The 19,111-nt window shown below is 38.8% G+C and overlaps 1 protein-coding gene across 5 annotated transcripts in view; it reads left to right on the top strand.

Moving 5' to 3' along the window:
• The window catches only part of Rnf144b (ring finger protein 144B), a 166,976-nt gene that overhangs the window by 90,376 nt on the left and 57,489 nt on the right, over window positions 1-19,111 (top strand). For 3 of the 5 annotated variants that reach the window (XM_074082815.1, XM_074082811.1, XM_020180136.2), the window contains one exon: window positions 13,318-13,518. In XM_074082815.1, the coding sequence (XP_073938916.1) occupies window positions 13,354-13,518 (165 nt within the window). In that variant the 5' untranslated portion in view covers window positions 13,318-13,353. Of the gene's footprint in view, window positions 1-609; window positions 945-8,044; window positions 8,156-13,317; window positions 13,519-19,111 lie in introns of those variants that run through there. The other 2 variants (XM_074082812.1, XM_074082814.1) reach the window with 2 other exon arrangements.

Raw genomic sequence — 19,111 nt, 5'->3', positions numbered from 1 at the left:
CCCCCACAGTTTCTGGATTATAAATTACCATGTATTTCTCACATAATTTGTTTACAGAATACTTCAAGTGAAATCATTGTAAGTCATTGTTTCACAAAGACCTGTGCCTGTATTTTATAAGGCAAACAGACTTTTCCTGAGTTGATTTGCCTACATTCTAATTTTATCATTAGACGCAAAAGGACACATCAGGTACAAGCTGTGTTTGACGAGACGTGCAGGGGAAGTGTTTCTATAAAAACAGTTTTCTGCTGAGGTGGGAAGGCAGGTCTGGGCTGTTAGCAGCAGCAGCAGAAGATTTAAAGAGCTGGGAAGGAGGAAGGAGAAAGGTGGCCTGTGAGGTTATGTACAGACAAGCAGCAAGCCTTGAAGGCCAAAGGGTGAACCAGGACTGGGCAGGATGAAGGGCACTGAGGGCTGCTGGTCCGGCACCCTGCTCGGGACTCCTGCGGCAGATGTCCCAGGAGCAGCAGAGATAGGTCCTGTCCGGGAAGGCTGGGGACTGGATTCGGACAGGGTTAAGGCCATCACCTGCAGCTAAAGTGCAACCCAGATGGGAGGTAGGAAGTGCGGCGCCTGAGCTTCCTGTATAAATAAACGCGCGGCTCCCAGTGCTGCTGCTGCTTCTGCTGCTGGCGAGCTGCGCCCAGCGCCCCACGCTCGCTCGCTGGCTTTGCAAGGTTCCCGGCGGGCGGAGCTGCTGCCCGTCAAGGCAAGGAGGCGGGTAGGGACTCCTCCTCTTCCCTACCAGTAGGTCTGGGCGTGGAGTCCTGTGGCAGTCCTGTAAAGTGGAAAGCTGTCAGCCTCAGAGAGCACGGAGGGAGAGGGGACCAAGAATGACAGAGCTCCTCCTCCCTGGTGTGCGGGCAGCCGGGGCTGGCTGTGCGCACAGGGGCTGCTGAGGAGCCCTGCAGCCGTACCGGAGGATCGCAGCTCCCTGCCAGGTAGGTGGACGGAGCTTTGCTCAGGCGGCAGGCAGTGGTGTTAGTCTAGGAGATTGGGAAAGGAGGGGAGACAAGAGACTGACTGTTACACCATAGATTTTTTGGGGGGTGGGCTTCATTTTCTGCTTCCAGTGCCTAAACCATACAGAATTGCATGCGTTCTGAATGCCTTAAACACCTGTTAACATTTTAAAATGGATGCTTTTGTAAAGGTATGAGATGTTTCATACATTCGAAAGGTAAAAGAAATGTTTCACTTCTAATTAAACCGTCTTTACAGAATGTATTGTGAATTTGAAGATTGGACCAAACCTCCCTGCGTCTTTAGGGGAGACCAAAAGTTGGCAAAATCTTAGATATCTGTCTTCTGTTATTTAGAAATACATAGCAGTGTGTTGACACCCAAAGCTATGAATAAGATGTTATGTTAACTATGGAATCTTGGCCGTACCTTATGGTGGTTATTTTCTCAGATAATCTCTGATAAAATAGAGTGAAACTCTGATCCTATTACTCTCTTTTAGTTTAAGATGAAACTCTGATCCTATTACTCTCTTTTAGTTTAAAATGAAACTGATTCCTGTTTCAACAGGGCAAAGCTGTCTTTTGCTCACCCCTTCCAGAGCACCTTTTGCTTTTATTAGTTTAAAATATTCTGCTGTAAATCTACTCTTGACACATATACTTCCCACATTCAGATTTCTCAGGATAAATTCTCTCCTCTGACTTCTCTTTCTTCTTGTTTCCACTAGACCATCAGTTTCTTCTTGCTTTCTGCCCCAGGTATCATATCAAAGCATGAGCTGGGGAACCTTATAGAACCATTTCTGGCTGTTTATTTGAACACTGGGAGGTATGAATGAGAGGATAATGTATTTAACATTTCTGAAGCAGCAGATTAGGGGTGTCTCTGCCCAGAAGCAAAATAAATGAACTTTAGAATGACTCAGTTTTTAGGGTGTGGATAAGAAGCAAAAGGAACTCAGCCAGTCTTAACTGAGTTGCTGGCTAATTAAAGTGTGGGCTGCAGCTTTCACTGAAATCAGCCTCTTGCTCTCTGATCCCTTGCACATCTTACTCCTTTCTGTCCCTCTCCTCCTTAGGTGCCCTTCTTAATCTTAGTCCTTTCATGAGTGACAGTCACTTAAATATTTCTTAAACTATCCTGAGGGTGAGGAGAGGGAGAAGAAAAGAAAGAAATTCACAGCAGATCCAGAAAGCCACTTGGAGATAATTGTATTATGAAATCCATGGCTATGATTTTACCCAGATTCTGCCTTTGCACACCTTTGGCTGGTATCTTATTCTTTTGGTGGGCATGAAGTTAGAAAAATGGGAAAGAAAAAAAATCCTCTGTTTCAAAAGCAGACTCTGACTGTTCTGATGGGTAGAAAAAAATTACAAGGTCAACATATCTAGTGAATGTGAAAAAGATGTCAAGTAGCAGAACTGAGTTGCTTGGCTTTTTATTTAAAGCAAACAGAAAAATATTCAACCCCAAACCTCCAAACCAATCACCCTATACCAGACAACTCGTTCCTACACTACTGTGCTGGAAGGAAGGTTGAGTGTGGTCAAACACCGTCCGTTTACCCAGGGTTTTACAAATATTTACAGTCATCAATGCCAAATATCTTTGTGCTGAGCCCCGAAGAACATTCTCAGCATTCAAAAGCCCCATTCTCATGAATGGTCTCAGTTCATTGGCAATTTAAAGGCATCCAGGTTTCTAAACTAGGTCAATTTAAGACATGTCTTTTTAAAATAATCAGTTTTTGGGTCTCAGATTATGAACTAGGTCTTTGTAGCCAAACTCTACAGCAAAGAGTATGTTCTCTAGGAAGAGAAAAGTTTATTTTATCTAATTAGTAAGTCCATTTAGCTTCCTGGAAAACATCTTTGTCTTCTTATAATCTGAGAAAGTGCAGTTCCTTCTGGAAAGTTGTTTCAATATTTTTGAAGCTTAGAAACATTTATATGTATGTCAGAATCATTTCTCTGAGGTGTTTCTGTTAATCTTGGCTTCTGTGTTTCCACTGGCCTTGACCTGACATTAAGGTTCTTATTGAGCGAGGTTCGTCATGTTGGAGATCTGCAGTTTGAGGGAGAGGTCAGTGATCATGCTGAGCCCAGATGTTGGTGGCAGAGCAAAGTCTGAACTGTTTTGGGACTAAACTTAATTTATGCAACTTGATGATTTTGGATGTGGGAAAGGGTCAAGATGCCCCACAAATCATATTCTTTCTCCTGAGTACAGAAATGGTTCTTCCCTGGATTTCTGCCTTGACTTATTATAGAAGCTCTGTAGCCACACTAAATTGTCAATTATTTTAGCTTTTGAATTATTGGGAGTGAATACAGATGAAAACCAGACCTATAATATTTTCTCTTCTCCATGTACAATCAGAAAACTTTTCTTCTCTGCTGCTGGGTGACTGCTGTTGACAGGCAGTATGCTAGATGCATAGAACAATGTATAAAATGTGGTCTCTGTCCTAAAGGAATTCTCGTAATCTTAGAAGTGACTTTGAATGGGTAGTAAGTCTTGATTCCTGTTGTTTTACTTTGACACTTTCATCACAAACATGTGTTTTGGTTTTTGTTTCTTGTTTGTTTTTGGTAATGTTTCTCTGATGTAATGTGAGCCTTAAGTAACTTAGAGAGGTATAATAGCGTATGTTATTTTATTCTGGGGCACTGAGGATCAAACCCAGGGCTTCCTTCAAACATGCTAGGCAGGTGCACCAATGCTGAGCTACTTCTCCAGCTCTGTTTTAAATTTAATTTATTTTTTTACCTTTAAGTGGAATTATGTATATGGAAGGTCTTGGACTAACGTTTTATATTTATTAACTTTGGCATTTGGTATTTGCTTGGGCAATGAGTACTTTTAAACCCAATGCATCATATTGTAATAGTTACTAAAAAACAGAAAGCTATACATTACAGAGAGTGAAAGTGTCCAGTGCTTCTGCAACACAGAATGAGAAACTTCTCATCTATGATCAGATCCTTTCTTGAATTGAAAACACAGCTTAAGTGAAATACACATCTTTTATTCATAGCTGGAGGTACTTCTCATGACATGCCTTGTAGTATTGATGAAGAACATATTTGGAAAGCCATTTCTCATTGGTTTTTAATTCCTCTGAAGTCATGAGTTTGAGTCTGATCCTTTAGTCAACTTGTTCTTTGATTTTCTTGTGAGAACAGAATAAGATAACTCATTCCTCTCTGATGGACTTATTAATCCACAAATCTCCTGTATATGATTATATGAAATCATCTGTTGACAACCTCCTCAACTAGTTTACTCTTTATAAGTAGGGGCTGGATTTCATCACCTTTACATCCTTACTACCTAACATGTGTGGAATTTAGTTCTTTGTGGGTTGACTTTGTTTCCTGCATTATGGATTCCTGTTATAAGAATCTTATTTGGCAAAGTTGTATAAAAATACACATCCTAACCTTGCTCAGTGTGGGAGGGTGGAGATTCCTCTTCCAAACTGGTTTAAAATGTGTTCCTAATTAAATCTATGTGAAGCTTTCAACTTTTATAGAAGGGGATAATATTTGCATATTTTTAAAATTCATTTGAAGAAAAAATTTTTGATTTAGATATTCAAACTCTAGTTTCCTGGTAATGTCTTGACCCAAGAAGTCAATATGTGTCTTGATCTGTGGGACTTTCTGCAATACTACTTCTCCTAGATCTGTTAATTACATCATTGTCTGACCTGCCTGTGAATGGTGTTCCTTCCCGCTTCTCAGCTTTGTTGTTATGCCAGGCAGGGGGAAGAAAATTATTCAGCAGGGCTGTCTGAATAATTGTGGGAGGCGAGGGAACCACTGATTAAAAAGAGTGGGCAGGGCACAGTGGTGGTGTTGAGGAGAGAGCTACCATGACGAATGTAAAATTACAATGCCCAAAATATTGAACTGTCAGTCTCACACTCGTTCCTGCTTGCCTTGAGAAGTTTAATATTGTTAGAAAAGCTAGAATGGAGTTCCACCTCTTGGGCCATATCCTGTAGTGTAATGAGAACATGGAATGAGGACAAGAAAAAAAGAACTGTGCTCTTGAGAAAAAAGAAGCATTTTACAAATGTTAAAACGTGGTGTTCCAGATGCCCTGTTCTCTGTAGGGTTTAGAGTTCATCTTTTGCAATATCATGCATTTTGTTGGCCATTGTTCTCTTATCTCCTCTAATGTATATTTTGGAGGGAAAAACTATAAAAAATTAGATCTCATTAAAGCAGTTTCATGTACTTCATTCATAACCTAATTTTAAACAGCAAAAAGATCCTCTAGAAAACAGTTCTTCCTAATGGAATGTCTGTCCTTTTCATCCACAAAAAAGGCTAATGGGGGTCCCAGGACTAACCTACTGTACCATGGAAGGCCCAGTGACAGCTGTGTTTTACAATACTGCCAACTCACCGAGCCTGAGTAGGTGAATATTTACTCTCACCACTCTAAGAACTAAGTATTTCTTGAGTTAGCTTTTACCAGAAAATATTTTCTAATCTGTGTTATTATTAAAATAATGACAAAGGGGCTGTGGATGTAGCTCAGTAGAGCACTTGCCTAGCAGGTGCAAGGCCCTTGGTTTGATTCCCAGTAACACACACACACACACTATATTATGTGTGATACCACATCTCTACTCACCAGCCTTGAGTATTATTCATTGAAAAATAATTCCATAGATAGAAAATATACTTGAGTAATTACATTTCTCTCAGTACTAGTGAGGGTGTCCACATTCCAGTTGTTCTTGCCCTCCTAGGGCACAGTAGAACTGTTTTTCTGATGTTACTGATATGCATTGGCTCATCTTGTCTCTGAATGACCAGAACACTGATCAGAGAGAGGTACAAGCAGGGAGTAGACCCACAATGCTGGCTGGTATGGAGGGCTGAGGTAAGTCCTTGCCTCACTTAGCAGCATGCTCACTGCCCTTGCTATTGTTTGTGTCTGTGCCCAACCAACTAGTCTACCTTCTGTTCTAGACTGCATTAAGGTGGACCTTCAGCAAATGACTAATGGCTGATGATGGTCAGTACTTCACTAGCCTCAGCCAGTACTATTTGAGCCACCAATACCTTTCATTAAGAAACCAGTAGCTAAATAAACCTCTCTACTGGGCATAAGTGTGAACATCAGCATAACAGTGGGCCTTCATCTGGATTCAACCAAAAAATATTTAGAAAAAAATTGCATCTGTACTGAATATGTGCAGACTTTTTTCTTGTTATTCTGTAAACAATAAAGCATAACAGCTATTTATATAACATTTCTGTTTTTTTTATAAGTAATCTAGAGATGATTTAAGGTTTGTGGGAAGCTGCACATAGGTTATGTGCAGTACTGTACCATTTTATATAAGGGACCCGAGCATCCATGCATCTTGCTATCTGAGGGACAGCAAGGGACTCATGGATACCAAGGGACTGCCATACTATTTTCAGATTGTGTCAAGTGGAAGCTGGTTGCCTGGCATGTTATTCTTAGCTGGTATTGGTATTAACAAAGCAGAGATGAGATTTTTAGATTTTTTCTTCTCTCTGCTCTACTGTAGAGCAAGGACTTCCTGAGAATAGCTCTCCATTACACAAGGAAACTGTTCAACTTCATCTCCCTACCACATACCCTTCCTGAAGCCCTGCTCTCTGCTAGTTCTCTGCTGTAGTGATACAACCACACCTGTTATTACAGCTGCTTCATAGGATGTCTCAGTGTCTTTCAAGGACATAGAAACATTTTGAGAGTATTTATGTGCCTCCTGTATAGTTCCTTGTTCTTGAATAATTCTTAGACTTTCATAGCACAGCCAAGATTTGAGAGCTCAGCATAGATTAACTAGATTTTTACTTACATTCTGTTATATCAGTAATGTCCAACTGATTCATTTTGCTAGCTTTCTATTTCTTCTAGATTTTCTTTCTTCCTCCCTCCCCTCATCCCTCCATCCCTTTCTCTCTGTCTCTTTCTTTCACTGGGATTGGAACTCAGGGCTTTGTGCTTGCTAGACAGGCACTCTACTGCTTGAGCCACACCTCGAGCCCTTTTGCTCTGGTTACTTTGGAGATAGGGTCTCATTTTTTGTCCTGGCCAGCCTGGTCCATGATCCTTCTATTTTAAGCTTCCCCCTGTTGCTGGAATGACAGGTGCATGCCACCACCCCAGCTTTTTTCCATTGAGATGGGGTCTAGTGGACTTTTTGTCGGGTGGTTCTTGAACCATGATCCTACAGATCTTGACCTCCCAAGTAGCTAGGATTACAGGTGTGAGTCACTAGTACCTGACTCTCTTAGTCTCTTTAGTTGTGCTTTATCAGTTTATATAAATTTTAAAGGTTTTGCAGAATATGTAACAAATCTCTAAATAGATAAATATCCTAATAAAACCTTATCTTTTCCAATTACATTATATTTTTTGTATAAGGGGAGAACTATTTTGATTTTGGATAGTCAAACAGGCATAAGCTACATTAGTTAAAAATATTCTGATGATGGTTTTCACACACTTTGCATTTTTGGAGCAGATTGCTTTTCCAGGTCACCAGGATAACATGAAAATTCCTTATACCTCCTGCGTGTCCAGTGCAGCTTCTGAAATATTCCTTTCTTTGGCAATTCTAATGAAAACATATGAGGGAAAAGGGACTTTCCTGTGTTTTCCTATCAGATAAGTACTTGCTTCTCTTATAATGAACACTTTATAGTGTAAGAGACACTCTTGGAGCAAGTTTAACTGCTGGTTCTTTCTTGGTAATTTGGTGCAAAAAATCACATGGTTTACAGTGACTTTTCTTCCTTGCCTGGCCTGGCCAATCTGTCTGGCTGTGGCTAAATATATGTAAATAAGTGAAACTTGCTACCAACCTTAAAAAGTTGAAATCTGAAGGCAGCTGCCAGATCTCTCTTCTTTCCAACATGCCCCTGCATTCTTTGCCAAAATTCTTTTTCCAAGGGATTCTGGATACCCAATGAGAGGCACAGTTACAACTGTAATAACTGTAGAAGTAATTATAATTGCTACTTTGCAAAACCGAGTGGTAGAGTGGACAATTCATGTGGTTTTCTTATTTTAGATAAAAAACATGAGGTATGAGGAAGAACAAGCTGAGCAAGCCAGCAAGCCAGAAAGAGTGAGAGCGCATCTCTCTGGAAGGAAGACTTTTCTTGAAACCTGAAGGGGAATGGTATGGATAGACAGTATACATGTGTACCGATGAAGGTGTGGCCCATGAGAGGGAACCGGGGGAGCTGGGAGTGTATCCTCCCTTGGGGCCTCCCTCTGGGCTTTAAGCCCTTTGCTAGGTAGTTCAGGTGAGAGAGTAAAGTTCTATTATTGGTGGTCTCATGGTAGAGACTGGTGAATCTTTGGGCATAAGGAACACCAGGAAACTCTGAAACCACTTCCAGCCTCACAAGTGTGGGGAAATTCATTAGAGGACTTTCCTGTTTATTGCTTGAAAAATTCAATTTTAAATGAATCAGTGGTGAAAGAATTTCTTGTTTGATAATCTGGTTTTTTGGGTGGGATTTGAACTCAAGTCTCATGCTTGGTAGGTAAGTTCTCTACCACTTAAGCCACTCCCCAGCTCTTTTGCTTTAGTCTTTTTATAGGCTCTCCCATTTTTGCCCTGGTGGGTCTAGACCATGATCCTCCTATCTATGCCTCCTGTGTAGCTGGGATTACAGGTACACACCACCATTCTTGGCTTATGGATTGAGCTGGGATCTTACAAAATTTTTGCTCTGGCCTCAAACCATGATCCTCCTCCTTTCTTACCTTCTGAAGTAGCTGGGATTTTAGGTGTGTGCCACTGCACCTGGCTTTTTAAAAAAATGTAGTGCCTATTATGTGTCATTCATTTTCTTAAACATTCATCATTGAAAATGAGAACCCAAAGGGCTCGTTTTTAATCTATGCATGGTGTGGCTTTAGATTTCTGTGATGGTTGCCTGGGAGGCTTTGAGTGATTGAAGGGGACTGGTCCACAGTTTCTACCTTGAACCAGTCCTAGTCTACTGAAATATCTCTTATACAGTGGTAAAGGTTTTTGTTTTTATAAAATTCCATTGCTTAAAAACGTTTAAATGCCATTACTTTATGGTATTGGTATTATTGTACACAGGAAAATAAATCACTTCTTTTGAAGAATCATTTTGGATTGTTCACATCTCAAAGGAATGAACGAAATGCATGACTTTTCCTCTCACTGGGTCATAAGTGCAACCTATTGGAATGCTTAGAATTCTTTTTTTTGCATTTTTATAGCTTTGATTTCATAGCCAAAAGTCTTATAACTCACAAACTAAGGAGTAAAAACTTAAGCATCTGACAAGAGGCATGATTGCATTCCTGTTGGTTCTGATTAACTCAATTGTTAGCTCTGCCTTCAAAACAAGACTACTTCTAAGAGATACTTTCTAAGAGATGCCCAATTATGTCTTTGTGTTTTCAGGAGTCCATTAAAAATTTGGTCTGTTTAATGTCTCCTAAAAAAACAATACAAGGTAAGACCACAAGAAACGCTTGACTGTCTTGAATAGTCAGATTGGAAGAACCGTATTGGCTCTTCACAATAAGTTCTTCCATCTTCCTTTTGTGGTGTTACTTTTTTTGAGTCAGGGTTTTACTGTGTAACAAAGGCTGGCCTGGAACTCATTTGTTGTAGCCCATGCTGGCCTTGAACTTATGATCCTCCTGCCATTGTCTCCACCTCCTGAGTGCTGGGATCACAGGCATGTGCTACCCTGGCTGGCTCCAACTGGCTCTTAAGAGTCTCATGCTGTACCATCTGAGCTAGCTGGATGCCCTTCCAATTGGCTCCTAAGTGTAATTGACATGTAGAGTGTAAAGGTTTCTAGACTGTGTCCTTTCCCATTTTGCCTGCTCAGGAAGCATTTATTGGTCTCATTTTTTGTTGCTGTTTCATTTAGGACTTCTCTTCTTGGAGGGAAAGATAATTCAGAATGATTTGTATAAGCAGTGTTGAGAAAATACATAAGACAGTAGTTGGGGGAGATGATGGGACTTTGAGTTATGACCTGAGGAGTCTGGTGGAGACACACCCGTGAGCATTGTCTATAACTAACCTTGGAAGAGGGAAATGGTAACACTATTCGTTTCTACCACTACATTGATGCTAAAGAGAAGTCTTAAATCTCAAAATCCTGAACCTTATATGCACACTGAACACAATGTTGGCTTTAATTAACTTTTGGATGATCAGTCCTCAATAGTTAATAAAATAAGAATACTGTCTTGAACCTTATTGCTAAGAAATACCATGTCTTTCATATTGGAAGCTCATCAGTGGTTAGCTTCCTATTTAATTTATTTTGAGCCAAGTCTTCTATGACTACTTAGGGTGTAGGAGGAAAATCTTAAACACAGCAGGTTACTAGAGTTAGTAACTGTTGATCTTTTATGGTTGATGCCAGCAAGCTGACATCATTTTTTTCTTTCCATACAATCCAGTTTGTTCTCCTGCCCACCTTGTTTTAGTACTTTGCTTTGTACCTACATGGGCCATACATTTCATCCAGATGTTTTGATCAATGAGGGACCGTTTAATGGAGGTGAAGAATTCCTGTTTCCAGGTGACGTCACAGCTATGACAATGTTGCTGCTCAATACATTACTCATGGGTTTGTCTGATGCTGGTGTGAACAAACCTACAGCGCTGCCACTCATATAAAATACAGCACCTATGATTATTTATTGTACATAACGATTGACAGCGATGATAAGTGTCTGTGTTAGTGGCTTATGTAGTTACTATACTGTTCTTTTATGTGCTATTTTAGGGTGTACTGATAAAAAATTTTACTGTAAGCATGTTGATGTGTAGCTTCCTTACACATCCTGTGTTTACTGCATCTCTTTGGTTGCATTACTTTCTCTTTTCCTTGGTTTAATCTCATGTTGTTTTATTCATCATAGCCTTATGAACAATAGGATCTTTTTTTTTTTTTTCAGTATTGAGGTTTGAACTCAGCGCCTAAACCTTGGGTCACTTCATCAGCTGCCTTTTTTTTTTTTTTTTGTGATGGGTGTTTTCAAGATAGGGTCTCATGAACTATGCCTGTGCTGGCTTCAAACTGCAATTCTCCTGACTTCTGCCTCCTGAATAGCTAGGATTACAGGTGTGAGCCATTGGCGCCCAGCAGTATCTCTATCTATCTATCTATTTATCTATCTATCTATCTATCATCTATTTATCTAACCTACCTACCTACCTATGCCACAGGCTAGGTGTGTAGCCTATACCATCAAGATTTGTGAAAGTACAGTCTATTATACCATATGATGTTTGCACAACAAAATCTGCTGTATAGCAGTGTATATCTGCTGTAAAACAACACATGACTGTATTGTAGGGATATATAGCAACTATCATGCATGTAACTTCTTTTGCCAGAAATTGGGACTGGTTCTGGTAGGGGAGAGATATTTATAATTATTTCCATGCAAAAATTATTAGAACTGGCCACATTCTTTTAAAGTAGCAAAAACTTACAACTTTATTTTTATTTAATCAGAACATGAAATTTCCTGATGTGATATAAAATGTGAATATGTAGGAAGAGTATCTTCACTATTGTCTTACCTCTTTTAAAGATAAAGATTGTGAATGAAAAACAACTTAATGGAAGGACTTTGGTTGTGATTTTAATTTGTCAGTATAAAGCTATCTTTTCCTTTAGGTATGCCATGTATGGAGACAAATTTTATTGCTGTACAAGTTTAGGGAGCTTTAAGAATAGCTGTAGTCATGGGTTGCGTCTCTCTCTCTCTCTCTCTCCTCTCTTTCCCTTCTTCCTTTTTCCTTGTAATATGCATTTAGAGGCAGCTTTGGTGTAATGTGTGGCGTATTGACTTGGCCAAAAGATAGAGATTTGTGTTATGCTCTGGGAACATTGGCAAATGACTTCAATTATCAGTACCTCAATTAGTCTATAAAATAAAATAATCATGGTTGCAAAAGATTGAATGAAACAATATATGTGAAGGCACACACCCTAATTAAAAATCTTTTATTTGGGTAAAATGTACATAGCATAAAAGTTGCTATTCTAATCATTTCAGGTGCACAATTTAGTGGCACTAAATACATTCACAATGTTGTACAACTGTCACCACTATCCATATTTCTAGGACTTTTCATCCTCCCAAGCAGAAATTCTATACTCATTAAACAATAAGTCTTTATTCCCCCCTCCTACCAGCCTCTGGTAATCCCTAGTACAGTGACTTTGACAGCTCTAGATACGTCATATAAGTGGGATAATATAGCATTTGCCGTTTTTTGTCTAGCTTATTTCCTTAGCATAATGTCTTCATGGTTCATTCATGTTATAGCGTATGTCAGAATTTTGTTTCTGTTTAAGACTGAATAGTATTTCATTGCATGTAAATGCTACATTTTGTTCATTCATCTGTTGGTGGGCACTTGGGCTGTTTTGACATTTTGGCTATTGTGAATAATGCTGTTATGAACATAGATGTATCAAATATTTATTCAAGATCTTGATTTCAGGTCTTGGGGAATATTTGGAAAAGTAGAATCACTGGGTCATATGGTAATTTTTTTGTCTTATGTGACACTGGGTATCCAATCCATGGCCTTACATATGCTAGGCAATTGCTCTAAGACTGATCTACCTTCCCAGCCCATACCATAATTTTTTAAGTTCTGTTTTTTGAGTGGCACCATATTTTCAAGTATTTTTTGAATCTGTTGAGTTGGTCACAGTGATGCAAGTCCTAAATGGCATTTTTGTTCATAGTAGCAATTCCTCCCTCTTCCTGTCAGCCTTATTAAGGTATAATTGACAAATGTGATATACATTTATGATGTACAATGTGATATCTTGATACACTATATACACATGTGAAGTGAATAAATCAAGCTGATTAACACCAGCAATTTATGTATTTTATTTTTTTGTGGGGAGAAAATTTAAAATCTACTCTTACCAATTTTCAAGTATATAATGCATTATTAACTGTAGTCACCAAGTTCTACAGTGGATCTCCAAAACTCAATCATCCCATCCAACTGAAACTTTGTACTCTTCTTTCCCCTCCCCCTAGAGTGATTTTTAAGTTCCGACAGTTTACGTGACATGAATTAGGACAGTGAGGTGAGATCAGCTTAAATTTCAGGGCTCTAGCAACACCTTGCCAAGATAGCAGGCTGTCCAGCCCATGGTTCTCAGAAATACATTAGCTGTACTTTTAGAAATTACTGGGGGTAAGGATTTGCTCAGCTGGTTCCCAAATGTGTTTGCTAAACAATAGCTGTAGTATTAATGGATATAATATTTTTCACTTTGGGTCTTTTTGTAGGGGTTGAGAAGATTGAAGAAGGCTGAAAGCCAGCCAATGGACTCAGTTGGTGGGCTCCACTATCTCACCATGACAGCTGAAAATTCTACGCCTGGAGACTTGTCTCTGGTCCCCCTCATCACTTGCAAGCTCTGCCTATGTGAACAGTCTCTGGACAAGATGACCACACTCCAAGAATGCCAGTGCATCTTTTGTACAGCTGTAAGTTCTCCTTGATGCTTTCATTATGGGAAAGTTCACAGGAAAAAATTACGAAAGTACAGGATACATTTCTATGGCTTATTGAGAAACCTATGTTTGCTATAATGTGATTCTACTCTGGAAACTAATCCCACATTTGGATCACATTCCAAGTAGCATCTTGAATAGTAAATCCAATGTTTACTGTCTTTTAAAAAGTAGATATGTGAAATGTAATTATTGATTGAGTAAGTAGACTCTGTTCTTAAGATTCTTGCTGAGGAGCAAAATAGAGAACATTCAGATTGGGGGCATATCTCAAGTACTAGAGCGCTTGCCTGGTATATAAAGGCCCCTAGGTTCAATCCCCAGGTATTGAAAAATAAAGAACATTCAATATGTTTTAATTGTCACCTCCAACAAACTCAATAGGTAGTTTGAATAATGGGGAAATCAGGTAATAATTTATCTAATAAATTTTCTTTTATTTACTTGCCCATCTTCTACCCCGCGCATGATCTACAAATACTTTACTTTGTTATATCCCCTTTCCTTCTATTTCCACAAATATGCTAAATGCTGCCTCTTCCACATAATAAAGAAAACCCCATAGATTTTCAGGGGTGTGCCTGCTTCTTTTAGTGTGGTGCTTGATATTAGTGCCCATGACCTTTATTATAACTTCCCCAAAGGCTGTTTTTGTTTTGTTTTAATAAAGATAGGAGACAGAGTGAGTTCCTGTAGGATTCAAAGACAGCAAAGAGTGGTGTTGTTTGTTCATTCAGCACATACCTGGTGAGTGGCAACTTTGTATTAGTCACCAGGAATGATTAAGGAAACAAAACCCAGAAAAGATTGTTGCTGTTAGGAGCTTATAGTCTATCAAAGACTATAAGCTTTTCTTTTGCAATAAGCAAAAAAAAAAAGAAAATAGGTAAATTATATAGTATTGAGTAACAGGGCTTAGGAAAAAAGTAGAGCCCGGTTAAGGGGTTCAGGAGGGAAGGCTGGTCTGGAGGGGATGCTGAATTTTCAGTGTGTGGGTCAGGAGAAGGCCTCTCTGAGCAGCAGGTGGACATTTCTCCTTCCTCATCTTGCCGGAGTATGTTGCTTTATAGGAAAGAGGAAATGGCCTTGTCATCACAGAGCAACTTCAGTTTCCTTTGGTGTTGCTTTGTTTCTGAATACTGTCCTTCAGAAATGATTTCTCTGTCTTCCTTGTACATGCTTCCAACCTTTGCTAATGCTTGAAACAAATGAGTCAGAAGCAGCATTTGGTGAGAACTAGGATGGAAACTTTTCTGGTTACTGGTGTTTTAAAGCAGGATATGGAATTCAGTTTTTGCTATGAGATTTCATAGTGCAGAATTCAAGTTTGTACATCAGTGTGGGAAGAATATCCAAGCAAAGGTTATATTTCATATTCACAAGGAGCTCATGTTGACATATTATTGTTTCAGTAGATTTTAGCTCCTAATTAAAACAGTACAACTGCTTCTCATTTCTCCTTCAGCAATTTGGGGTAGGAGTTAGTACAATTGGATTATTTTGTCACTTAGATTCATACTTCCTCATTGTGAGGGAGTGCTCAAAAGCAAAAAATCCAATGGCTTGATATTTTTGGTACTTCTCCAATTTTGGAACTTTTTGTGCCTATAAACGTTAACCTTCCCTGACCTCCTATGACCCCATTACCTATGATCTGCCAAAATAGTAAGCTGAGTTTACATGATTACATTAATGTCTGTAAATTTGCAATTAGAATCAGACTCCTCTGACATACTACTGTAACAGTTTTTTTGTTATAGATTTATTTCTTCTTCACTTCTTCTTCTCTCCTCCTCCTTCTCTTTCTCCTCCTCCTTTTTCTAATGTAAAAATGTGTTCAAATTAAAAATATCACATATATTCTATGTTTTCAAGGCTGAAAAGAAATATGTAACGTCTTTGGATATGCAGTGCTCCTAATTTCCACTTTGAAGTAGGATTTGATGATATCTCCCAATTATTGGCTGGAAAACATTTCTTATGTGGAACACATTTTTGAAATGGTTTTATTGTTTTTTCTAAGATTTCTCCCACCCCTGCCACAGAGGAATGTCCAAATGTAATGGTCTTTCTGCTAGACTCGATGCCATGCTGGTCTATTTTTATGAGTTTAATGAAGCTTTTTAAAACACTGTATCTTTGTCCTGTCCTCCCTAACAGGTATTTCCAGCCATTTTGCTGGGAGTTTAAGTTCTTTTTGCTTCCAAGATCACCGTGTTCCACTTCTAGCTCTGCCCCAGCCCAGCTATAAGATTGGTCAAATGATTAATTTCTTTGGGCCTGTGATTTCGTGATTTCTCGCTTGTAAAATGAAAGTGGTAGGACCCTTCACAGTGTTCCACATATGAGGTGCAATATACTTTGGGAGATATGAGATTTGACGTGACCCATTGAATGTTAACCAGTTCATTCCCTATCTGCAGGGAGACCTGGCCTTCAAATAGATACCCCTTTCCTAAGTGTGTCCCATGGACAACCAGCTGTGTGAAGCAGAGATGATCCTTGAATAAAATGTTTCATAGTTGAATTAGCATGGAAATTGCACTTCGCCATTCTCTTGGAGGGATATAATGCACATTTGCGTTTTAGAAGCTCTGTGAAATCTTGCTGTTAAAAGGGGGGAGGGTGGGATCCTGTTTAACATCTGATGAAGCATTTCCATTTATGTTTGCAACCTTTTAAAGTAGAATATCTATCAACTTGCCTGTGACTGGTGCTCTGAAGAATTATGCTTTAACTGATGTCATCTACGTAATTCTTGATTTAAATGATGTCCAGAGAAAGATATATGATGGACATTGATTCAAACAACCCATCAATCTATCTAGTTTCTTGGTAAAGGATGTTCTATTTGTGAAAATGTTTTTTGTTAGAACTCTCTGCTCAGCTTTTGTATACAGAAGAAAGTTGAACGTACAAAGTGGGGATAACTCTTACTAGCATGATTGAAGTCAGAGATCTTTAGATGTATTAAGAAGTTGATATTTGGGATTACAGAGAGACATGTTACATAATTACTTCTTATATTCTGAGGCTAAATATTTTAGGATGCTAGTCTACTAATGATATACAAAGAGAATATGTCTCTCTTTTCATGTTAATGTAAATAATCTAAACTGAAAAGTTTAAATTTCTTCTTTTGCCTCTTGCAGCTCACTCTTTCAGATAATACCACATGATTTTTATTCAAATGAAAGAAAAAGTTCACAAAAGTCAGTTATCAAAGTAGTGAAAATTTGTGGTATTACTCTCTTGTGGGCAATATTTGTCTCAGGTTTGTTTTGGCTACTATTTCTACTAGCCATAAATTAAGTAATAATGAAAACACAGTTGTTACTTGTTTTTATAACCTAGATAATTTCACCTGAAAAGTTGGTTTGTTGGGCATGGCCTATTTACCTTTCAGATTAAAGACAGGATCTGCTGAGTGAAAAGAAAATAAAGTCCAGCCATATTCTTGCCTTTTTTTCCATTACATTTTATTGGCTCTAGGTAGTTAGAACTTCTTTTACTACTCATTTCTCTGGCCCAAATGGTTTTTCCAATGTTTAAAAAGTGAGAGGAAATATCAAACTTCTTAGACCAAGCCCTCTTTCCCTTGGGGCTTGTTGGGTGAACTTTAAGAGAAGCTCACAGATGCCCAGGGAGACATTTACAGTTTGGGAAGATCTGTACTGTGTGTGCACGTGTGTGTGTGCGCACACATATATTGGAAAATTCTGAAAGAACCTAAAATGGTTCTTTACTGAGTTAAAACTGATACCTGTACTAGGAAAAGAAAGGCCATTTTTTCTACTCCATTGCCATTCCTCTGTTACAATATAGCATAGTGGTGAAGGGCACAGATACAGAACCAGGAAGACCCATACTCATGTTCAGGCTTTGCCATTTAGTGGATATGATTTGGGGAAAGGTCTTTGACTTCTCTAACCCTGTGTTTCCTTACCTGTAAGATGGTGGAGGGAGGAGTTGAAAATACCCGTCTTGGGGTATTGTAGGAGACATCAAACAAGAATTCCAGGAAAGCATCTATCTTAGTGCCAAACCCATTGTAAGCTGACGTTATTATTCCTCTCCTTCCTAAGTTCCATTGTGTTCTGAGCTGTTCTGTCTTTCAACAAATGTTTTAGAGCGAGGGAAGCCTATAAAGATTTGACTGTCTTCCTTATTAGCCTTTTTATGAAAAGGTATTTATATTGGTTATAGATATAGGTTATTTCAACCTTACAACTATTCTGAGACACCCACAGACTAGCAATTAGGGGAGAGGCAGAGAGGGAAAGAAAGGAGAAGAAGAAAAAAGAGAAGAAAGGGGAGGGGAAGAAGGAGAGAGGGAGACAGAAAATTTTCTCTATTGGATTTATCCAAAGTATGGCTTGCTGCTGGATTTTTAAGCTGAAGATCCTAAAGTAGGTCAGAAGAAACAAAATAATATAACTTTAAAAGTAAGTCAAGGAGCACATTTCTGATGGCTATGAGAGATTCAGATGGAAAAGTTTCTCAGAGTATGATTTGTTTTTAGAACTACTTGCCCCCAAGAAGAATATAATGATAGAAATATTTATTATATTGATACCTTAGTCTGGTATTATTTTAAACACCTTTTATTGAGAACTCTTTAGACTGCAAGAAATAATGAGGTAATGTGTCTCAAAGCTGTTTTTGCCCCCTTATCTGGATATGTGACCTGTCAGTCTTTCCTGAAATTCTCCAACTCTGCAGATTTCCACATTTTTGATTCCTATGAGATGGGCAGAAGTAACTTCTGCCTGTTCAAAACTATTATTCTGTAAGCTTTTGTCTAAAATATACCACCTTGCAAAGTTAGTTTTATGCTTTTTCTTAACTTTGCTTTGAGTGGCCAACAGTAAGTCAGTGAATTTGTCTTAGTACAATGACCTCACTGTACTCACTGTTTATATTTTTAATGATAACAATGTGATGACTTTTTTATATATCAGTTAAGTCACTGGTTTAAATGCCAATTTTGATACACTACATTTTTCCACTGACAACAGAGCTGCTACCAGGTCAGGTGGCAGCTGAGGAATAGTAACAGCATAAGACATGGGGTGGAGATGACTCAAGGAGGTGCTGGCTTCCTGGACCCATGATCTCATCCATTCCCAGTGATCACCACTTACTTATTCAAGGAAAGCAGTAAAATGTGGCAATAGAGGAAACAGCAGCAACATAAAACCATACTATTAGGACCTTAATGACTTTGACATAGCATCACAGTCCTAGAATTGGAAGGGAGGTTAGATCTTGTAGTCTGCCCTCCATCAGTGAAAGACATCCTTTTCCTGCTCGCCAGTGTGGTTCGTCACTTAAGAGAATGTGTTTCAAGTCTGGCTGTCTGAGTTTCATTTATTCAACAGATATTTCCTGTGTCTGATGTTCAAATAGCTTAATTTAGTGCATGCTACAGATGTTATCAAATAAATACAGAAGTCAGATGATGATAGGTGCCTCAAAACACAAAGCAGGATGGGGGAAGTAGTGAGTACTATGACAAATGGGGTTTCTACATTATGTTAAATGGTCAAAGAAGTCTCAGTGAAAA

This window comes from Castor canadensis, chromosome 8 (assembly GCF_047511655.1).
Source record: "Castor canadensis chromosome 8, mCasCan1.hap1v2, whole genome shotgun sequence".
In the NCBI taxonomy this organism is placed as follows: domain Eukaryota; kingdom Metazoa; phylum Chordata; class Mammalia; order Rodentia; family Castoridae; genus Castor; species Castor canadensis.
Note: the sequence above shows the minus strand (reverse complement) of the source record. Positions and strands in the feature narration are given on the sequence as shown.